At 36.3% G+C, this 22230-nt stretch overlaps 1 protein-coding gene across 2 annotated transcripts in view; it reads right to left on the bottom strand.

Annotated features, from left to right (window-relative positions):
• The window catches only part of WDR35 (WD repeat domain 35), a 38252-nt gene extending 16406 nt beyond the window's left edge, over positions 1-21846 (bottom strand). The window contains exons 1-16 of one of the 2 annotated variants that reach the window (XM_007421681.4): positions 21682-21846; positions 19596-19713; positions 15805-15876; positions 13593-13685; positions 12784-12912; positions 11390-11520; positions 10599-10764; positions 10302-10447; positions 8696-8821; positions 8022-8207; positions 4413-4473; positions 3702-3846; positions 3193-3262; positions 2893-2946; positions 728-837; positions 169-379 (exon numbers count right to left, since the gene is read on the bottom strand). In XM_007421681.4, coding sequence (XP_007421743.1) covers positions 169-379; positions 728-837; positions 2893-2946; positions 3193-3262; positions 3702-3846; positions 4413-4473; positions 8022-8207; positions 8696-8821; positions 10302-10447; positions 10599-10764; positions 11390-11520; positions 12784-12912; positions 13593-13685; positions 15805-15876; positions 19596-19713; positions 21682-21705 — 1842 coding nt within the window. In that variant the 5' untranslated portion in view covers positions 21706-21846. The remainder of the gene's footprint in view (positions 1-168; positions 380-727; positions 838-2892; positions 2947-3192; positions 3263-3701; positions 3847-4412; positions 4474-8021; positions 8208-8695; positions 8822-10301; positions 10448-10598; positions 10765-11389; positions 11521-12783; positions 12913-13592; positions 13686-15804; positions 15877-19595; positions 19714-21681) is intronic. The other variant, XM_088135797.1, reaches the window with a different exon arrangement.
• Positions 21847-22230: the final 384 nt, after the last annotated feature.

The following is a 22230-nucleotide window of genomic DNA, read 5'->3' as shown; positions in this document are numbered from 1 at the left end:
AAAGAAAGTACAACTCTTTGAAGCTCCTTAAACTTAAAATGATTATTAATGGAACTTTTAGTCCATTTGTATGAACTTCACTTATTTTCTTTCCAAAATCCAAAGAGAGCCATGATAGTGGTGATAATAATTAAATTATTGCTTTTTCATTATTGTTAATTGCTCTACCTCAGGATCCAGGTTTCTGAACACATACATTCTTGTTTTCTCCATCATGGCAAACAAGTCTGGATTATCTTTGGCCCATTTCATATCCCAAACATCTCTGCGTTCCAATTTGAGTTGTTCACCAATTCCTTGGCATCCTGAACCATCTGTTACTCGTGTATCCAAGTCAAAGAAAATCAGCATTCCTAACATGTCTATGATAGCAAGACGACTAAAAATATAATAAAGACAGAAGGAGAAAAAAACACTTTTTATTAACATTTCAGCATTAAATTAAAAACAATTTTTTCCCAGGATACATCTTCAGCAAAAGAATGGGTGGAAAAACAAAAAGGATTCTAAACTGAAATTTACTTGGTAATACAAATACAGAGAACAGGAATATTTGTTTAAAGAAAAGGTGATATTCCCACCATACTTGTTTTTTAGCTTAGCTTTTAAAATCTTGTTTTCAGTATAGTACATTGTCTGCAAGCCTTCAAGAACTTTTAACCAATTTCTAAGAATTGAAAATAAAAAAATTGAGAAGCAATTTAATAACAAACTTTTCTTTTCTTACCTTGACTTGCAATTCAAAGACATTTGATACGGCCGACAGTTTAGGAGATATTTTCGAATTAAACCAACATTGGGCAGCCTGTAACTCTGAATGGTGCCAGATTCTCTTCCCTAGACAAAAATAAACTCTAAATAGTGAGCTAGTATGAAGCAAAAATGTTCCTCGCTAGAGGCATTTAGTAAGGCATTTAGTGTATCATGTAATTTAATAAACCTTTGATGCAATTCAGAAAGGTTTTTGTATTAATATTCTGATTAAATTAGTAACTGGCTAAACGAATAACTGGTGCATTCTGGCATGCATATGTCAGGCTAATAAACTGACATGGGAGATCTTTTGCCTGCACATCTATCATTCCTCTCTTCAAAATGCATAACAATTATAGAGGTTTTTTTAGTCCTAATTAAGAAAATACTCCTATCATGTTTGGTATAAGCCAGTTACAAAAGGCAAAATGCTTATGCATATTTTCTCTTATAAAACTTAAGTAGTTCCCAGAACTGGGTCATTGTGTTTCTCTCCTAAGTTTCCTCTATCACTTTTATCTGTGTACAAATAATTCATAGCTTTAGTTTTGCATTTCTGAACTTTTCTTTTTAATCCAGAAAAACATTTAATGTGTAAAATTGTTGATATGTGTGGTTGGATCGCTCTTTTTAACAGCATGTGACTGAATAACATGCTTCTATGTATGATCTTGTAATCTCTGCTAGAGTTGGGCTGAAACACTTGCCCTCCAATTTTCAATTCAATTCAATATTCAATTTTCAAATAAATTGATTCGAATGTTGTTAAAGTACCATGTGTCTGTGTGTATGTTGCTGCAGATTATCATTTCATTATAATTTTTCTCTATTCCTATTACAATTCTCTTTGCTTATGTACAATACATAATGTAAGAGGACTATTCTCTTTCTGCTTTCTTACTGGATCATAATTTGTAACATTGGGGTTCTGTTACTTTCTGGGCTCTCGCACATCTTCAAGATCCATATTGCTTTCAGGACACCTCTCCCCAAAGTTCAACCTAAACTGTTTACATTACAGAACAATAATTCATCACTATATTTCTGGGAAGGACATGCCATGGCGTGTCCTCAGAAATTTCTGTTTTTTATTAGGCAATTACTTAGACAGTGGGGAACTATAATTTCTCAGTATTTGCATTTGTGCACAAACCTTACACTCTCATACCTCTGCCCTTCTCTATCTCACATGGCCATGAGGACAGCCAAGTTTTCATTATGCTTTTAAACAAAGGAGAATTTACTGCTACATCGTTAAAATGGTCTTAGAATAGTTAAACCTCATAGATTAAGAGTAGAGGGAGGTAATCTTTTTAAGTTGGGAGGTTGCAGCTTTAATTTCTACATGTCTTTTGGCTCCTGAGGAGTCACTTCAAAAAGTTCAACTATGTTGATTTGGGGAGGGGTTGAGGGGCTTAAAAGGCAAAATACCTTGGAAAAAAGGGAAATGTATGCCTTAGAAAATTAGTGGTTTTCTCACTAAAATTTCAGTGGCTTATCTGGAGTTGGTCTGGTGGCTGTAATAAGACTGACATTGCTATATGGGGCTCACAGGAAATGGGCTGCCCATCACAGAGTCTGGCTTATTGTGACTAAACACAAAAATGCTGCAAGTTTGATGAAGCAGTAAAACCTGCAGATTCTCTATATATCGTTTTCTCCAATGCTTCCAGCAGCCATCATCTGGAGCCAGTCAATGTCATGTTCACTGAAGTGAACAATGAAAATAGGAGCACATCTAGGCAGAGTAAGTGCTGTGCAAACCTGAGTACAGTCAGACCAGGACATGCACCTATTTCCCACCTGAGCATCTGAATTAACAACCATCATCATCACTTTTTGTCTCTTTCTGCCCCAATCTCTCTTCTGTCTTTCAGTTTATTAACCTAAGGACAAGGATAGTCCAGTTACTGATTTTTCCCCCCTAGATCTTTGTAGAAGCATTCTTGTTTAAAGAATTGTACACAAATATCTTAAACGTATAGATTCTATTGAAAGCATTCAAATCCATCATGGCTAGATAATACTATTTACCTTTAAACTAATTTTACTCTTATCAATCACTTTAAGAACCATTATATTTGAAAAGCAAAGAACTAATATTGTAAAATAAAACAAAATTACACTGTTACTACTTACAATAATCAGTGTCTTATCAGATGCAGTTATTGCACAAATTGGATCCCTTGTTCCCTGAAACCACATAAATGATACTAATGTAATGGCCAAAATATAATTTATTTCTCCAGAACAAGGTGTATAGCAAAATCACTAGGATAAATGAAATAACATTAAGAAAAAAAAATGTTGCTAAGCTATAAAACAAAATATTTATTTTTAAATAAAGAAAAAAATGACTTCATCCATCTTTAAGATGGAAATAGTAACCGTAACAAGCTTGGCACCTGTAATTCAGCTACTGTTTAAAAGGGAACTCACTTGCAGGACCTTAGCATAGTCAAGAACTCCATCACCTGCTCCAGAAGGACTATCATCCACATGGTAAATCCTGAAAGAAACCAATCAAATATTACATTGAAGCTATACTGGAAAAAATGTACAACAATTTGGGAGAACTTAGTCAAATAAAGTAGTTTTAAATTCCAATTATTACTCCTGGGATCAGTGTACTTTCATGTATTACAAAAGAGATCTGCTTACAAATAACAAATTAGTTCAGCTGTATTATCAATTATTCATAAAACAGCAATTTTAATTCTTTTTAGAAAAAGATAAAAAAATCCTTTAAGTTGCTCTTGCTTTTTTAGTGACTACATGGATACAATCATATATGTTCTTGGCAACAAGGTCGATGTGGTTTGCTACAGCCTTCTCCTGGAAAGTTTTTTTTTTCTTCTGCCAAGATTATTAATCAAATGTCATAAAGCCACCCATAAGAGGCAAGATATACAGTATAGGAAAAAGAGCTAAAAAAACAATGGACAAACCTCTCCTTGCCTTCTTTTCTGGTCCGTGCTACCTGATTAATTTCCATTGCTGTAAGCTTCTTGTCTACACGGTATTGCCAGATATAAAATGCTTCTTTTGAAGCGGCTATGACCTGGGTTTTGGTCATTGTAACAAACAGTGGAGCTATTATAAAATTCAGACAAAAAACATAATGAGAACAGGCCCATCAATACTTTGACACAAACTCATTTAGTATCAGATGTAAATAATGAACAATAACACTGAATAGTGTTATGCAAAATTGATGTTCTTAATTAAACATATGCAACTTAAGTTCTTTTAAGAAGCATAAATATGTTTGTAATCTAAGGACTGAGTTGCAGTTTAGAAGAATGACATGTCATTTCATCTTATCCACTAATTCACAAGTTCAGTGATGTAAGTCACATTAGCTATATAAGAGCCTGTCTCTCAGCCTCAGTACTACATTGATAGTTAGGATGTGACGTTATTGTCCATCATTATTACTACCTCATCTAGCTTATTCTACACTGAGTATCGTATGCTGTGTCAATTTTGGAACTGGTTCTAGAGAAATATAATTTATAGACAATTCAGAAATCAGCAAAAGCTAAGTAAAGCAATTTGTAACTTGCAACAAAAAGTTTGCCAAACAACCAGTGTTAATAAGGACAACAGGCTGATAATAATGATTATACAAACACAGATAACTTTAAATATCTGCTTACCAATATCTATATATTTTGGATCCAAGGGTGTGCCAATGGAATTGCAAAGCACAAGTACATACTAGAGAAAAATAAAAACACATGCAATTGTCACAAGGGACCACTCTCCAATGTAGGCCAAGATTCTGCATGGATTACATAAAGAAGCATGTGGACAATTTATTATTTGAAAATGTAATCCTATTTTTAATCAGTTGAGGAAAAACAAAGGAGCAATTCCTATGTTTCATTATATCAAGTTAGACGCTTTTCAATTTAAAAAATAACCATAGACTCCTTTTCATAAATAAAAGCATCCAATAGTATGTAAGGAGAGCTATCAGCCTCTTCCTTTGTACTACTATACACATATAATCCTGCGCAATGCAAAGCCCCCCCCCCCAAATTTTATCACTTTGATAATCAAAAGTATCACAAGATCTCAAGTGAGAAAAATGAAATCTCATAAAATGTGACAATCTTGCAAGGAAATACTGGGATTCTCTGAGCACCATGTAGCAATGCTACAGGACCCACAGGCTCCTGAGTGCCACACCACACAACAACAAAAGGGTTGGGCAACTTCTCTAACTCCACTAACTGCACAAAAGATTTTGCAATAATGTGAGTGGGTTGTTCAGGCTATGATTAGAGACATACTAAGTGAAGGCTTTTCCAATATTGTATTAATTTCAAGATTTCCCCACTAGAGGCCTCTAGCCTCTTCTCCCACTCCCCACCCCCAACTGTCCCTCATGGTGCAGTTTAGTCTGGACAGGGTTAACATCAGCTTCCCGTCACAGTTGTCCAGCTTGGCCAGGTCACCAGCTCCTTGCCCTTTAGCTTATTTAGGCCTTTTTGGCCCTTTTAAGTTTCCTGATACTTACATGGAACCCAATTCTTGACTCCTACTAGGGTTATTTGCCCACTTTTGGAGTTAGAGCAGGCTTGGCTTGGCCATCACAGGGTCTGTTGTTTCACTGTGGCTGCTTTCAAGCTGCAAGGCAGTATTACTGCCAGGCTCCAAGCTGAGCTCTAATAGGCAAGGCGGCTGCTGAGCATCAGCATGAACTCCCAAGCTGAGCTTCAAGCACTGCTACTGCTTAGTGTGGCTCTTGTCCAAGCAGCTTCCTGTTTAGGTCCCAATAAGTCTTGCAGCAGTGATAGCTATTGTTACTCAAGTCACCCCAATGTAATCTCTGCTTCCTTTATCTTTTCTCATTCTCCTCTTCACCTACACCCCCCCTCAGTTATCTCTCCCTTTTTATCTTAAGAGTGGCGTGAGATGGCTGTGAACACATTCAGCTGAGGTCCTTCAACATTTATCATCTTTACCAGAAATAAGGAGGGTAATAAACCAATTAAGCACATCTGATTTCTACTCTGTATCTTTTTGCCACTAGGCAAAACGATTCTATTCTTCCTAATTTTTATATTACTTTGTACTTTGTTTATTTTATTTTATTTTATTTTATTGTTATTTATTTTATTTTATTGTTTAGAATTTCTATCATGAACCAGTCTAGAATACCCATTCTGAAGACTTAAAATAAAAGAAACATAAAATAAACATCTCTTTTTCCAGAGGACTACAGACAGTTTGCGTGGATATATACCTAGGGAGGACTTGGCATCATTTCCCACCATTTCCACCCATTTCACCCAACAAAAGTAGATACTTATTTTTCTCATCTGGCAAGATCTGTGAATCCAAAAAAGGCAATTCCAGATATTATAATAAAATGAGATATGATTTGTACTAAACCCATACTAAGAAAAGTTCATTTGATGGATATATTATCCTATAATAACCATACCATCAGTTAAGGCAACATTTAAAAGAATTGCTTTACCATTGCACCAGTGGATTCTGTTTCATCCTCCTCCTTTGCAAGCATTGTACAAGAGATATGAGAAATACAATAATGATTTTTTTTTCCAGACGGTAAAGCAGTAGCAGTTCTAGCTAAGTACACAATAGCAGAAGAACAAACCCCATTCCATTCTAGCACTGAAGATGTTACCTAGCTGGGTAATGAAACGTTTGTAAGAAAACAACCAAGCTCAGAGAACCCCAGGGACTCCACGAAGAACATTCTTGTCTGAATCACTTGGATTTCTGAAGTAACTTGTATTTCCATATAGAAGACTTCACAAGAAACTAAGGGAGTTATAGAAAATGCTTCCTTCGCTAGGAACTATTTTGCCTTCTCCTGCCCAGTCAGATTATATCAACCAAAGTACAGTGGAACCTTGGGTTACGAACTTAATTCGTTCTGTGACTCTGGTCACACCCTGAATTGGTCGCAACCCGAAGCAAATTTCCCCATAAGGTTCAATGTAATTACCGTTAATCCGTTCTGGCGTGGAGGACAGGGAGGCGGCTATTGCTTGGAGGGAGAGTCCCCCTCCCTACGACCACGTGTCAGCGGCAGAAAAATGGCCGCGGACCACATGTCAGGGGCGGAAAAATGGCTGCGGACCATGTGTCAGGAGCGGAAAAATGGCCGCGGACCACATGTCAGGGGCAGAAAATGGCCACAGACCACGTGTCAGGGGCGGAAAAATGGCCGCGGACCACATGTCAGGGACGGAAAATGGCCGTGGACCACGTGTCAGGGGTGGAAAAATGGCCGCGGACCGTGTCACGGGAGGGAAAATGGCCACGTATCCTGTTCGTACCCTGAGGCGGAGTTCGCAAACTGAAGCAAAATTTTGTGGCCGGAGCTGGTCGTAACCTGAAAAGTTCGTTAACAGAAGCGTTCGTAACCCGAGGTTCCACTGTAATGCAACAGCAAATATAACATAGCAGCAAAATGTTCCAAGGTGAATTCAGCCTGCGGATCTGTAATATGCTTTTTCTACACTGGATATGCACTGTAGTTTATTTTTGTTTCTTTACTAAATAGTAATAATATCAGGTAAGGCTTTCATTATTGAAGATTTTCTTTACCATGACATGATTATAAAGTAACTCTCCATAAGATTTCTAAATAAAAAAAAATTATTTCTTTTTATGCTTAAAACATGCTTTTAATGTTTTGAAACAGGCTATAGCTGGGAAGGACTAAGTGATTGAGGGTATGGAAAGGCAAATGATAAGTATGTAATCACAGCACTGGCACAATTAATCATTGTCTGTGGGTTGTCACATTAGTGTTATCATGATTTTCTGCAGATGCTGCTGCATGTATAGAAATTTACACATTTCTAAAATGTTGTCACATGCAGAAAGAGTGGACCTGTACTTTGTTGAAGCCAAAAATAGTACAGAATCAGGCGGAACATTAGGAGGAATTTCATGATGGTAAGAGCTATTAAGCAGTAGAACAGTTTGCCAAGAAGAGTGGTATACTCTTTGCTGGAGAAGTTAGGGCAGGATGGTCACCTATCAGAGATGGTTTAGTGGATTCCTATACTGAGGATCCTCTATATTGAGAGGATTAGACTAAGTAACCTATAATATCTCTTCCGATTCATACGTTCCATAATACTAGGAATAATTTAGAATTTCATAAGACTTCAGTTATAGATTTAAAATAGTTCCAAAGATTGTTAATCAACTTTGTGATTAGTGGACATTTTGATCAGTTGGACTAACAGATAAGGTTATGAAATAAGCAATTATACCTGCAGTTGATTTTCATCTGCTTTAGTTGCCAGAATGCAGAAGTCCCCACAGGTTGTTATGGAGATTAAACTCTTGACAAATTTCAAATACTTTTCATTGTTTTTTATATCCCAGAAGACAACACAATATTCTGGACGATCAGGTCGGGTATATGCATACACTACTGTATTAGTGCAATAACCCCACTGTTAACAAAAACAACAACACTATTACTCCTCAATAACACTGTACAGTACAGTATGTAGAAACATATTGCATAGAGTCAATACTGATGAATATCTTTCCCATACAGATAACTAATCCCATTTAAAATATTGAATGCTTCGGATAATTCTTCTTATTGAGAAAGGTACAGGGTCTTTAAGGAAAGAAAACCCTTGAATTGATGTTTTGGATCACAATTCCAATAAACTCTAATTATTAGTTATGAGGGATAAGTCTGATGGGAACTATATTTCAAACATCAGGAAATATCAGGTTGACTACCTCAGTAATAAATAATACAGGCTTTCCAATGTGAGTATTCTCAAGAGAGTTTATAACAATAATAATCATAAATAATAAAATTTAATATATAACAAACCCTCAAAAAATGTACAAAGCAATATATTAGTAAGCAGAACCTCAATTAAAACCAGTTCAGTGTCAGATAATGTTTTAACAGGTTCCTTACCTTGTAGTCTGGTCGAATATTTGCAAAATAAATACACTGATCAACAGCTAATGCTATTTTTAAACCTCCTCCTTCCCAAGATAAAGCTGATACTTGCTTCCCTGGAATCTTTAATGTACGCAAATGCTGAAACGACATCATCCATTAATTAGCTGTACACTATTAGAAGTACTTTGAAAATTGGAATAACTAAATAGCATATTGAATATTTTCTTTGGATGTTACTGAAAGAGGTTAAGTGAGCTAAGGAAAGTTTATGTATTTTTGGAAAATATTTTTATTATTCTATTTTTCTTGATCCTTGAATTATAAAAAAATAGGTCTCCTAATAATTTTACACACTCATGTGAGTAAATTACTTGAAAGTTGACTACTTCTAATTCCTTACTTTTTTGAATAATAATTACTGAACTTCTGCCTGTAAAAAATCAGATCTTAAAAGGTCTGAACAAAGGCAAAGAAATACTTAAACCTAGATGACAAAAATATCCTCTCAATCATGTGAAAATGATTGGAAAGATCATACATACATTGGAATTAGATCAACATACCGCAGTGAAAACAATCTTAACTATTTTAAACAAAGCAACATTAGAAATGCTAATGTTAGAGGATACAAGTCATTTATAATATCTTCAGTATCAGTATAGCTGAATTATAAATTGAATTCTTGTTGTGCATTCATACACTACATCTGTAAGAATGAGTGTGTGATATAAGCTGGCAGAAAGATTCAGAATAGCCTCCATCCCAACCTTATAATATTGCTAATCTTCATAGCACAATTGCCCTACAGTATAAGAAGTATAAGGGGACACGGTGGCGCAGCGGCTTAATGACGCTGAAAGTTGCCAGCCAGAAATGGTCGATACTTCAGCAGTTCGAGCCCAGCCTTCGCGTTAGCAGGGTGAGCTCCTGTTTCCTCCCCAGTTCCTGTCAACCCAACAGTTCGAAAACTCACGTGAGTAGATAAATGGGTACTCTCACTCCAGTGGGAGGAAAAATGCTGGCGGCGCCTTGCAAAAGGAGACGGGAGCAGTTGCCGGAAGCGCGGAACCCGCGCACGCCCGAAAAAGGTGTGAAGCAACGGAAACCCCGCCTCCTGCGCTCGCCAGCTCTAGGAAGGAGGCACTGGCAAACCACTTCCGAAACACCTTGCCTTGAAAACTGCAAGGACTCGTCCAAAGCAGTCACTGCAGAGTCGGTAACGACTGAGTGCAGATTAAAAAAAAATAATAATAATAATAAGTATTCATTTTTTTTTAACTTTTGGAGAACACTTTCCACATTTGTTTATGTGCCAAGAAATTAGTTGAATGTCAGTCATCACTTGGATATTAAAAGGATGTTTTGCACCCATATTTACTGTATGTGTACACAAAAGACATTCCCCTGGACTTTTGGACTGACCCCCCCATATGTTACAGAGGAAAACTGGTAGTGTGTGGCAAGTTAACTTTCAGGAAAGCTTCTCTGCCTTTACTGTTTCTGCTACCTCACACTTTCATGGAGCAGTTTGAAAATTTTGATTTTTCAACTATTAACATTTGGTTCATTTATTTTACACTGAATACAGAAACAGGAAAATAAAATCTATAATTTTTACCTCACCAAATGGAGAATAGAACTGTACAACATTTATATCTTTATCTTGCACAGGTATCTTCTGGAAGCCTGCAATAGCCAGCACATTGCCACAGTGGTTCCACTGGATACTCACAACATTCAGAGCCGCATCAATTAAGACAGGATCTGGTTGTTGTTTTAAATAAACAAACAAATACTGATATAAAGACAATTCACAAAGATATTAATGGAAAGATCATCCTAGTTATATTTGCTCCTCTTTAAGCAACTTAATTTATGGTACTTCCTTACATATCTTACCACAAGTTGTGCTTACTTTGATCATTCTCATGTCTCATTATTTGGCATCTTCCATTGTCAAAACAAATTGCAAGGCAAGGACAATCTGGTTCTACATAGCCCTCTGTTCCTGGGTACCAATGAATTCCTGCAATGCTGAATGCTCCAGTTACATTCACCAAACAGTTCATTTTCATTTTCATCTAAAATAATAATTCAATATGCACATGTAAAATATGCCTTCACAAATCTAATTATTGTATGAATGGCTGAAATAGATCTGAAACCTGAATCTATCAAAGTGTATTTAAAATAAGAACCATTGGGTTTAACTGAGCTTACTCCCAAGTAAGTGAAGAAACCTGAAATACATAATAATACAATCTATATTAATATATAAATCACTATGTACTTTTTAAAAGTGAATTAAATAACTTTCTTTTCATGCAAGATTTTTTTTTACAACGGATGTATTGTAAGAAAGAAAGAAATAGCTGCAGTTCATAAATCAAGATGACATCACTTCAATCATCTTCACAAGTAGGCTAATTAGCTGCCCTAGGTTGTGCTATATTAAACACTATATATACTACATATACACACACACACACACACACACACATATATATATATATATACTACAAATTTCTATGATGACTGAAAAAGTCCTTTTTATACCCTGCAATTGCAGAATTAAAAACCATGATTCTATATTATATCACTCTAGATTAGGCTGGAATGTTTAGAAAAACTTTTGTAACCAAGAGCAACTGGCTACTAAAACCATCCAAAAGGTGACTACTTAATGGAATATATCTCTAAACTTACCATAAAAGTTCCATGTTTGTCATAAATGTGTATTTCTCCATTGGCCATTCCAAAGAGTAGAGTTCTACCATCTGGAGACCATGCAACATGGTGGAGTTGTACTTTTAAATCCTTTCCCCAAATACGATTCCCTTTTAAAGGAAAATAAATTCAATGCATTTCACAACTAAAACAGAATGTGCATAACCGAAAAGATTAAAAATGGAAACTTACAGAGGAATTTTCTCTCTTACACATGCAGAGCAATAGAAAGCTTTACTTCTCTTTTCTCAATACCGCCCTCTAAGCTCTAGTTTTTAAAAATTACTGATATAAATTCTTGAATATATAAACTTGGATTCAAATATGTGATCCCTTCTGTTGATAAGAATACCCTTCAATCTTCAGTTTTCTTTTTGTGTTGCTGTTGTTACATACTATTCTGTTTCAGAGGATCATCTCACTCAGCATGAAATGTACAGAGAACATAAGGGATTGTGGAAGACAGGAAGGTTCCATTGTTTGAACATAGCTCTGTTCCTTTCATAGTAACTAAATTAGGGGACTAACTGAATTAGGACATTAACTACATTAAGAATATATGTCAAAAACTGAGATGGAATTATATGAAAATCATATAACATATTATTTTGGCTTTATTATTCTCCTGATATTGTACATACTCATAATTATACATTAATATAAATGTATTCCAACCTATATTCTAATAAAGCTACTTGGGTTATTTAAAATGATATTTATGTACTGGGAAAGCAAACTTAAATATATCTTAATTTCAAATGCTGATAATTTATTATTTATAGATATTTTTAAAATATAGTAAATAACTACTTTTTTTTTACTCCAGTAAACTTTTTCCCCTTAACTTTGACTTTAATATGGAAACAAATGATAAAGTAAAATATATGGAAAATTCCTTCTCTGTAGTCAGATATTGCCAATTGAATATAAGATATTGCAAAATACTGGAATCTAACAGTTCTTGTCTATAAAAATATTATTTTTAGCGAGCAATCACTCCAGTGATGGTAATGAAATGTTGGAAGGGATATGTGGGAACGCATGGGTTAGCCTCTTCCGCTCAATGATGTATGAAGCATTCATGTTCCCTATACCTTTTTTGGCTCCCTCCCTTGGCTTTATATGTTGAACAAAAAGACATGATGGGAAACTGCACATTTAGTTAAATAAGTTTGGGATCTTGCATAATTTAAAAGTTACAGCTGTTGGGAAGATCTTAAGTGCATTCAGCTGAATGTGTGGAAATGGGAACCTGGAGATGGAGCTAGTGGGGCAATGTGTGCAAGGAAATGATTTCTGAAGGGAGCTGACACTATAAGAGTTATTAAAACTTCAAGATACTGCATATCTTATTAATACAAATAGTACTTTACCATCCACAGAACCAACGATTACAGCACCATCTTCATATATTATGCAAATTTTCTGTCCATCAGCATTCCATCTCATGCTTCTAACAACTGACTTATTTCTATTATTGATCATCTCCTCATACCAAGCACCTAAAGCCGGGGGGGGGGGGAGGGGGAGAAAAATCATTCATTCCTACAACACTCCTATTTTTCATCTGAACTCTTAATTAAAAGTAACCCAAATGGAATTATTTCCAAACTCAGAAATTCTATTGAGCTAGATAGACACTGACTACTCATGGTTACTGTGTCATTGCCACAAAGCTGCTCTGGAGAGCATTCCAACACTGAGAGATGGAGTTGGGGGAGGTAAGCAAGGAGTTCTTAAAAATGGTCTTCTATTCCCCTTCCCCAGCAGAAGGAAGTTTTGACATGTATGTAATAATATTTATCTGATTTATATTTTTTTCTTTAAAATGTCATACAGCTCTAGATTTCATCTTATAGTCTGTGGTTTTTCACAACTTTACTCCTAATCCACAGCCTCAGAGCCTGTGAAACTGAAGAAGCTTCCCAAATATTCTAGTATCAGCACAACATGGGACTAAAGAGATGTATTTAGTTAGTGGGAAGAATGCCAATATGACATTAATTTAAAAATAAATCTCTTATAATAAACTGCCACATTATTATTTTTGAAATAAATAATTCTGCTTAGAATCTTTTAGCCTGCAACTAAAGATCCAAAGGTGTACTATAGAAATCTCTGAGCCAACTAATGACTGAAATACCACAATTATATGATAGCCACTCTCTAGCAAATCACCGACCTTTATACAGCATCCACACAATAATAAGCCCATGCTCATCACTACTAGTTAGCTTTTGATACTGTTCATTCCAAGTCACTACTTGCACAGCACCTATAAAATTGCATAATGATATTGTTAAATTACATTAACAAGAAGAAAATTAGGGAGGAAAAGTAATGTATTATTCTATTAAAAATAAGCATTGTGTATACATATATGATTTTATATTCATCATAATAGGACTGTGAACTCATTCATATTTATACAAAAAGGTATGTGTGTATGTTCATAAAAAATACATGAATAATTCTATAGAATCAGATTTTGGTGACTAGAAATTAACGCTTTCCTTCCATTCATAGAAATCTCCACTGTCTCAAAGAACCTTACATAAAAGGATGGACTCCACCGCATTCAGTCATTCTCATTTTACACATACCATATAAAAGTGTTTCTTAACAGATTTTTTTTTCAATCCAACAATATTTCATTCCAGATAAAGCAAATTTAACCATGACTTAATTTGCTCCTAACATCATTTGAGCTACTTGTCCCAGGTTGAACATAACATTGCGTAGAAGGCTGAACCAAAATAAGGACTGAATATTCCAAATTTTTCTGTCTTTTACTAAGATATCATCTTAGTATTCTAACAGCCTTCCTTACAGTATCATCACACAATTACCCCCATCCACCCACTCATGCTGCCCTGGTATGAACTTTGCTGGCTCCTTTGTTGCCCATGATATTGTCCTAAGAATAATTTGAGTATCTGGCTCAGAGCTTTTGCCACCCGCAGAAATTAGAGTAATGCTCTCTGGATCAGTTATTTAAGGACTACCATTAAGGCCTTTTATATGATATTGTAAGCCACAAACCAAGAAACCAGTAACTTTATTTATGTTCTAATATTCTACCTTCCTTGACAATGTCAAGCTCCAATAGTACATAGCATATTATACTCTCTGAATATTTATTTTTCTGCTGGTATGAGTGACTTGAAGACACAAAAATTTCTCTCATATCTCGCATGCATGCCCTAGAATGATATGCTTTCCTCTGCTTCAGAAATTATCTGAACAAGTATCTGCTGCTCCTCAAATGGCTTACTAAATTCCAACCATCTATGTATTTTTGTCATGTCCTTTAAGGAAAGCATTGTGGCTTTTGAAACAACCACCTTCTTCCCTCTCCTGAAATGGCCCCTTTCAAAATGTTGTGCTTAGTGTTGTTAATAGAGTAACTTCTAATACTGGCTTTTTGTCTGCAGAGTTGTATTGTATGGGTACAGTGGTATCTCTGCCACTGTAGAACTTTCTAACACGAAAGGCTACAAAAGGGTATCTCTACAATCAATATCTCAGAAAGCAATAGTGGGGCTTTGGGGAGGCAAGATTTCATTGTATTGTCCTAATCGTTTTAGAAGAACTTTAAGGTAATCATATCAAATGTGCAAAAAATCAATTTCTTACTGCTATATCTCTGGCAATTTTTCTAATCTTTTCTATTATTAAATAGCATTGATATAACTGTTATTTCTGAGCTTCTTTAATCTAATGATTTTTATTTTTTAAAAAAGATGAAATAGGGAATTACATGTTGAATCATGAGGAATGTACCAAATATACTGATAATTCTTGCATACTGTATAAATATACTCTGAACCACAAATATACTATTTTGAAATTACAAGGAGAAAATTTTCAGTATACAATGACAGCTGAGATGCAGGTTTATTTCTATTTTATCTGCAATTATTATTGCATATCCTCATATATATATCAAACAGCACTGAAATAAAATAGTTTTCTTTTATATATGACAATAGATCCTTCAATATGCTAACCTTTATGCTCCCCTACACCCATCTAATGCTCCTACCCCCCATTTTAGATTCTTTTAGACTCTTTTTTATATATGCTTTGTTTTATATCTTTTAGCTTTTCAATTTTTTTTAATAAACTCCAATGTACGTTTTATGCTTTTTAATTGACTGTGCCCCACCCTCCTTATGCTGGTCTATGACTGTAATAAAGATTTGATTTGAGATCCTTCAATAATATTAATATTTGAAATTTATTTCTAAACATGCCAATTCAAAATTATATCCCATGAAATTCATTGGAATTTATCAAGCAGAAATTGAAAGTTCATCAGTGAAACTGTATTAATTTCTGAACACATTAATCAGCAAGCAATTTTATTTTAGTTGAAGGATAGTAACTCTTACCAGTGTGGCCCTCGAGTGTCTGATTCATTGAGAGATTGCTAGGTGCTGCAAGTCCCCTTAATTTGGCTTCTTCTAAAAACAAAAAGATTTAAGTACTATTTTAAGACATGAATCTCAAATAATATAATAACTAGCATTTATAATTTTTACTAGCCTACTCTTTCCATAAATAGTGCCCCTTTTCAACACATCCTAATATTTTCCTAGGTATGTCCCAACCCATAGAAACTGATGGACAAGCAGGGATTCCAAAGGAATTGAACTTCCTCTTTTGCTCATTACAAAGAAATTACTTGATGGTAAGGCATCAAGATATTGTGACTTCACAAAAATGGGAGGGGGAAGAGTTTCCTGTTTTAAATTCTTTTATTGAACATTTTAAAGAAAATTATATATTTCACATAAGTACTTATAAAGTACAAAAGAGAACATGAAAAAGAATAAAAGAATACAATAAACCACAGATTTAAAAATGTCATGAAAGTCATAGCTTTCTAATATATCATTAATTAATTGTAAATCACTACTAAACCTGAGCTAAAAATATCAAGAATCAGAGTCAGCACAATACAAATCACTAAATGGGATTATATACTATAATAAATCCATTCCATATTACTAAAATATTCCCTTAACTATATCTGAAATCCTACCCAGCATATCAAAAGATAAAAAGAAAATGGTCATAACAATTAATCCTATAAAATAATATATTGCCTTGTTAGCAACTGTATTAAGGTCTTATTAGGCTTTGTATGAAAAGACCTCAACATATCTGTGACCTAGAAATGACATTTCCTTTATCAATATCTTTAGCTGGTAGACTAGCTATTCTGAAAGCAGGGACCAGGATGTAGCTGAGATACTTGCTCAACTGATATGGGCAGCTGTTCTCTTTCCATTGCCTAGTGTCTTCAAATGATTAACTTGTTTATTTGTCATTATTTTGTATCCTATTGTCACTGAAGTTCTTGTTTGAATGTTATGTCTCCTATGTCTTATAATAACTAGAACACATATAGCTGGAAAAAAGCAGCTATCAGTTTCAGTGCTTTATATTGCCCTTCTGATAAAGAATGAGAGGAAAAATGACTGTGCACAGCTGCAGAGAAGTTGGTAACTTGGTTGGTAATTGTTAGCTCAGCTAATATTCAGATGGGCAGTTCTGCAACAGGAAGTGCAAATATATTTGGCTGCTATTACAAATGGGAGGTGGTGATTTAAAACCTTGCTGTTAGATCTTCCTTCCTTTCTTCTTTCCCAGTAAAATATACTAATGATAGCGATCAACAGTCAGGCTGAACCTCATGACAAATGCTAATCTGTCCAAGTGCGGATTCTAAACCTTTCTGCCAAGGACTTTTCCAGCTCTAGGAAAAAACCAGAAAGGGCAGCCTTTGGATCTTCCTGCCCAAAGCCAAGAAATATAGAACTTAATGAAACGAACACAAGGGTACCTATGTAATCATGAAGTCCTATATGTGGAGAAGGCTTTAATGAGAAATTATCTTATTAAACCAACAAAGCTAAATATATCCAAAGCAAGGGAAAGCAGCAATCACACAAAATTCCAAATACAATCAATATAGTCAGCCAAGCTAAACTATAGGTAGCATGCACCTTTCTTTGTATGAACTCTCAGACTAGAGAGGTAAAGCTGTTATTATGTCATGCCCTCATACTGGGGATTTCATGACACCCTGGATAAGAGACCATTTCAATGTATATTCCTGTGATTTTACACATTACTTGATTCCCAGAAGGCAGTGTCTGACTGGTTTTGTACTTATTGGGGCTTGGAAGGAACAGGGATAATGGCTGCATGAACCTGATGAGTACCAATAAGGATGAAACTGGTCATACACTACCTCCTGGTGGTCACGTGAAGTGTAAAACCCCAGCTAAACTTACTTATTATCTCCTTGAATAAGATCTTGGATTTCAGCCCATGTTCAGGACTGGAGGGTCATCTGGACCTTCTGCTTGGGTATTGTTAGAAAGACTCTCACTATCCTTTCTTTCTTATATTCAGTTTTATTAAATATGGAGAATAACTGAAAGGCAGCTTCTTTGGAGCAAAATGCTCCATTTCTGAGGTCCTATGACTAGCCAGCAAATCAGAAATTATCCAGTGGCTGAACTTACCTTCCTAGCAACTAACTCTTGATAGAATGTTAAAGCTGTGGTTTACTTACCACCAATTGTGTCACTGTATTAAAAAAGATTAAACAGAAGAGGCTTCGTTTTTCAGAAAATAAAAAACTGGGTTCTATATATTCAGGCCTTGCACCATTGAACCAATTGTGCAGTCACCCTTGGTTAATGCCAGTAACTGGGACCGGAATTTCCACCACTAAGCAATGCGGTTGTAAAGCACAATGTCACGTGACTGCATTGCTTAGTGATGGTAATCCCAGTCCTTGTTGCTGTCATTGAGGATTGCAGGTTGTTAAGCAACTTCCTGCCAGCTTCCAACAATCAAAGTCAGTGGGGAAGACGGTAGGAAGTTGCAAGTCCCAGGGAAGCAGGCCGGCAGGCAGGTAAGTGGCTGCTGCTGGGTGGGGGAGTATGCACGAGTGGCGTCAGTGCAGTGGGGCTGGTGTTGGGGAGGGTGCGTGGGGGGCCAACGAGAGGCAGTGGGAGTGCAGCAGGGCTGGGGGAGAATGTGTGAGGGTTCATGGGTGGCTGGCTTGGTGCAGCAGAGCTGGGGGCGGCTGCTGCCGGGTGCGGGAGGGTGCATGAGGGAGCCCCAGAGCTATGGTGTGGCAAGAAGTCCCAGAGCCATTGTGTGGCAAAAAGCTCCAGAGCTGCAGCGCAGCAAAAAACCCCAGGGCCCTGGAGCCTCTCCATGCATAGCCGGGATGGTGTGCCCAGCGGAGGGGAGGCTGGCGAAGATGACAAAGGTCAGCTGGGGGGGGTGGCAGGGGAGGCAGTCAATGGTAACTGGCTCAAATTCTTATCACATGACTGCAGGGGTGCTGCAACGGTCGTAAGTTCAGGGACCGGTCATAAATCCATTTTTTCAGCATCATCTTAACTTTGAACAGTTGATGAATGAATGGACGTTAAGTAGGAACTACCTGTACACTTTGCTCTGTATGAAAAGGAAAATGGCAAATTACATAACTGTGTTATAATAAATATGGCATTTTAATAAAATCTGTCTCAAATGCCCTCAGTTGGGATTGCTCAGGCTGGTGAGTGTTTGGCCTTGATAATCCAAAAACTGTGCAGTCCTTTTCCATGGATTTACATGTTCCTTAATCCTTCTGTGTATGCATTAAGGCATGCTTGAGGGCCTTCTTTTAATATTCTCTGTAATTAATGTATGTATTCATTAAGAAAAGTTTCTTAAAGTACAGTATATTGTATATCTATAATGCAGAAATTTTTATCTCAGCTTTTTACCATTCCTCATAATTGTACTTTGTTCTGTAAAGGTATTGTACTTTTGACAATAAATACATGTATATTCAGATAGTGGACCTCCTATCTACATGCTTATTGGTATAGACTTTCCCATTATCACATTCACTATCCCAAGAAAAATGTTGACCACCATTAATTTATTATGTTTTATATAAAAATTGGGTTCCAGAGTCATGTTGTACTGGAAGCAAAATATCTGGAACATTACACTATAACAGTGATGGTGGGATTGTACTAGAACAAGTCATGTGAACAATGCATGGAGAGAACAGGATGGCCAAGTTACAACATAGCAAAAAAGAAAATAAAGAAAAAATGCCCTAGGTTGCCACCAAATTTATATTGATACAAATGTCATTTACCTGTTTTTATTTCTAACTTTAAAACTTTCAATAGACCATCTTCACCTCCGCAGGCTATATAGCCTTGGTCCTTGCTCCAACAAATAGATCTAAGTCTAACATTACCAGGAATTGTAATCTGAAATAAATAATTTTTTGTAAAGAAATGAAAGCAATAATCACATTAAAGTTAGACTCGAACTGTGAATTGTTCCAGCAATTAATTTAACTTAAACCAAATCTGACATATATTTTCTTCATGTACAAAATGTTTTACAGAATAATATATATGAAGAACAAGCCTTCAACAATTATTAATAATTTCCAGAGGTCTTGCCTTTTTAAACTATGCAACTAATTCTTGGTGCAGCATCATATTCAAAAGTAGGAAGAAATATTTGACACAGTAGATAATTTTAATTCAACATCAAAAAACTTTGATTGGCAAGGAGGTTTGCTATATGGCAGCGGTTCTCAAAGTGTCTGCAAAGTTAAATATTTTAAGATTTCTCAGTTTTAATTTCTAATATAGTAAATATCGATAGATATAACCCACATAAACCAAGCTCTTTGGGGTCCTCAATCATTTTTAAGAATGTAAAGGGATTCTGAGATGAAAATGTTTGAGAACTGCTGCTATTACTGGAGTGTGAACATCCCCGGTTCAGTGTCACTTCAAATTGATTTGAAACTTCAAATTGATTGGAGTACTGTAAGTAGAAACTATTGTTACATAGAATTTAAGGCTTTATTATTGGCATTTTAAAGGTGACATTAGCATTTTAGCATGGCATCTATGCCTCCTTTGAAGTTTAGGAAACTATGTTTTTCTTTTGAGCCAAAGGCATTTCCTTTGATGAAACAATAGGGCTGTATTCTGAAGTAATTGATTAAAAGTTGCAAGTGTTAAACAAGCCCAGGTGGGAAAGGAGGAGATGCAACATACTGTATTTTAAGGGTGTCTCTTTCCTTACGTCTAACAAAACAAAAACTTTATTGCACATCAATGTATTTTACTGTTTGTTGCTTTCTGACATCACATATTTCAAATATATGTATCATTTGTTTCTGTACCCTATATAAAGACTTGACCCCTCCTTAATAAGCACTTTTTTCTTTTCCTGAAGTACTTGTGGTTCATATGGGGGGGGGGGGGGAGGCAAAAAAGCCACTTTGCAAACACTTTGGGTGTTTCTCTGTCTAATTCAGGGATTAGGTTCTTTCCAGTTCCTTGCCAACACAGGGTATCTGAGTTTTATGGGCAGCACTATTTCCCCCCAAATGGAGAGTTGCTCAGCCTCTCTAAATTCTAATTATAATGGATCTTATAAAGTTCCTAAACAGTAGTATAATGGGTTTATAATGTTGTGAAGGTAGTAGTCTTGCAATAAATTGACATCAATAAAGAGAAACAAGCAATATCTAAAGAGAAAATTGTAGCATTTTCCCCTGGTTGGAATCATGGAATTGGAATATTATATATAATACACACATATACCTATTCTACCTATATGCATACATATGTGTCAACATAGGTTATTTTACACATTGTTGTGAAGATTAAATGGGGGTGGAGAAGCCACAGTGAACTCTTTGGAAAAACGTAGGAGATATAGTTCATCCATACATGTAGAGTTAAGAGAAGTATAATTAATGCATTCATATCTACAAGTACTGAGAAGGTTTCACTTATTGCCAAGGATATGGACACAGATACGCAGACGCAAAAGTATGACTGTTCACATTTTAGAGGTGTGAATATTTATATATGAAGAAGCAGGGATACGACTGAAAGCGCAAGCTGTTGCAACTCCCTTCCCCTCACCGCCTTTTTGTCTCCTGTCTTGTCTACTTAAACCACATCCTTGCAGACTGGGATGGTCTCGTTTTAATCTGCACTGAGTTTGAAACATGCTCTTAATACATTTCAGGCAATTTAGAAATTAAGTAAGAGCAATAACTAAGTCAGAACTCGGACGTATCTGGAAAGAACTCGTAAGAAACACATGGCAAGTTACTTGGGTAAGAAATTTTGACCGCATCAAATTTGCCCCTTCGGACTTTTCCTGCAGGGTGGGGCAAAGAAACAGAAAAGCACCAACCCCACCTTCTTGCTCAAGTAGACAAACATCCTGCCAGCGTTTATTGCTCCTTGTTGCTTCGCCGCCTGGTCCTCCGCGCCTGCAGGATAGGAGCTTTAACTCGCCAGGGCTGCTGTCTCCATGACAACAAAGACAGCCGAAGTGCCGCCGCCGTGGCAACCAACACTGCACCGGAAGGATACTATAAAGGCGAATCGCAATGCTTCCGGGTTAAGGGAAATGGAAGGTCTCGCCCCTTCGGAGTTTTAGCGCGTTCCTGCCTTCCGGAACGCTGTTTCTGGGGAAACGGGATTCCTCTCCGCGCGCTGTGAGAACGAGAGGAGGGTTTTTTTCTGTGCTCTTTTCCTTTACGGGTTTCCTTGGAAGCTGCTGCTTTTTAACTATAACAAAAAGAGAAACACCCAAACAAGAGAGATTGGATCCTTGGAAAAGTCCTGTTCCTGCAATTTGGACAGGGATGATGATGATGATATATTTATATGCCACCCGACTCCCAGCGACTCTGGGTGGTTTTTCAGCGGCAGCCACTCTTTCAGTCCGACTAGTGTTCGGGC

This window comes from Python bivittatus, unplaced genomic scaffold (assembly GCF_059951505.1).
Source record: "Python bivittatus isolate LINGU-HERP-01145 unplaced genomic scaffold, Pbiv_v1 ctg000020_np1212, whole genome shotgun sequence".
NCBI classification, from domain to species: Eukaryota; Metazoa; Chordata; class Lepidosauria; order Squamata; family Pythonidae; genus Python; species Python bivittatus.
Note: the sequence above shows the minus strand (reverse complement) of the source record. Positions and strands in the feature narration are given on the sequence as shown.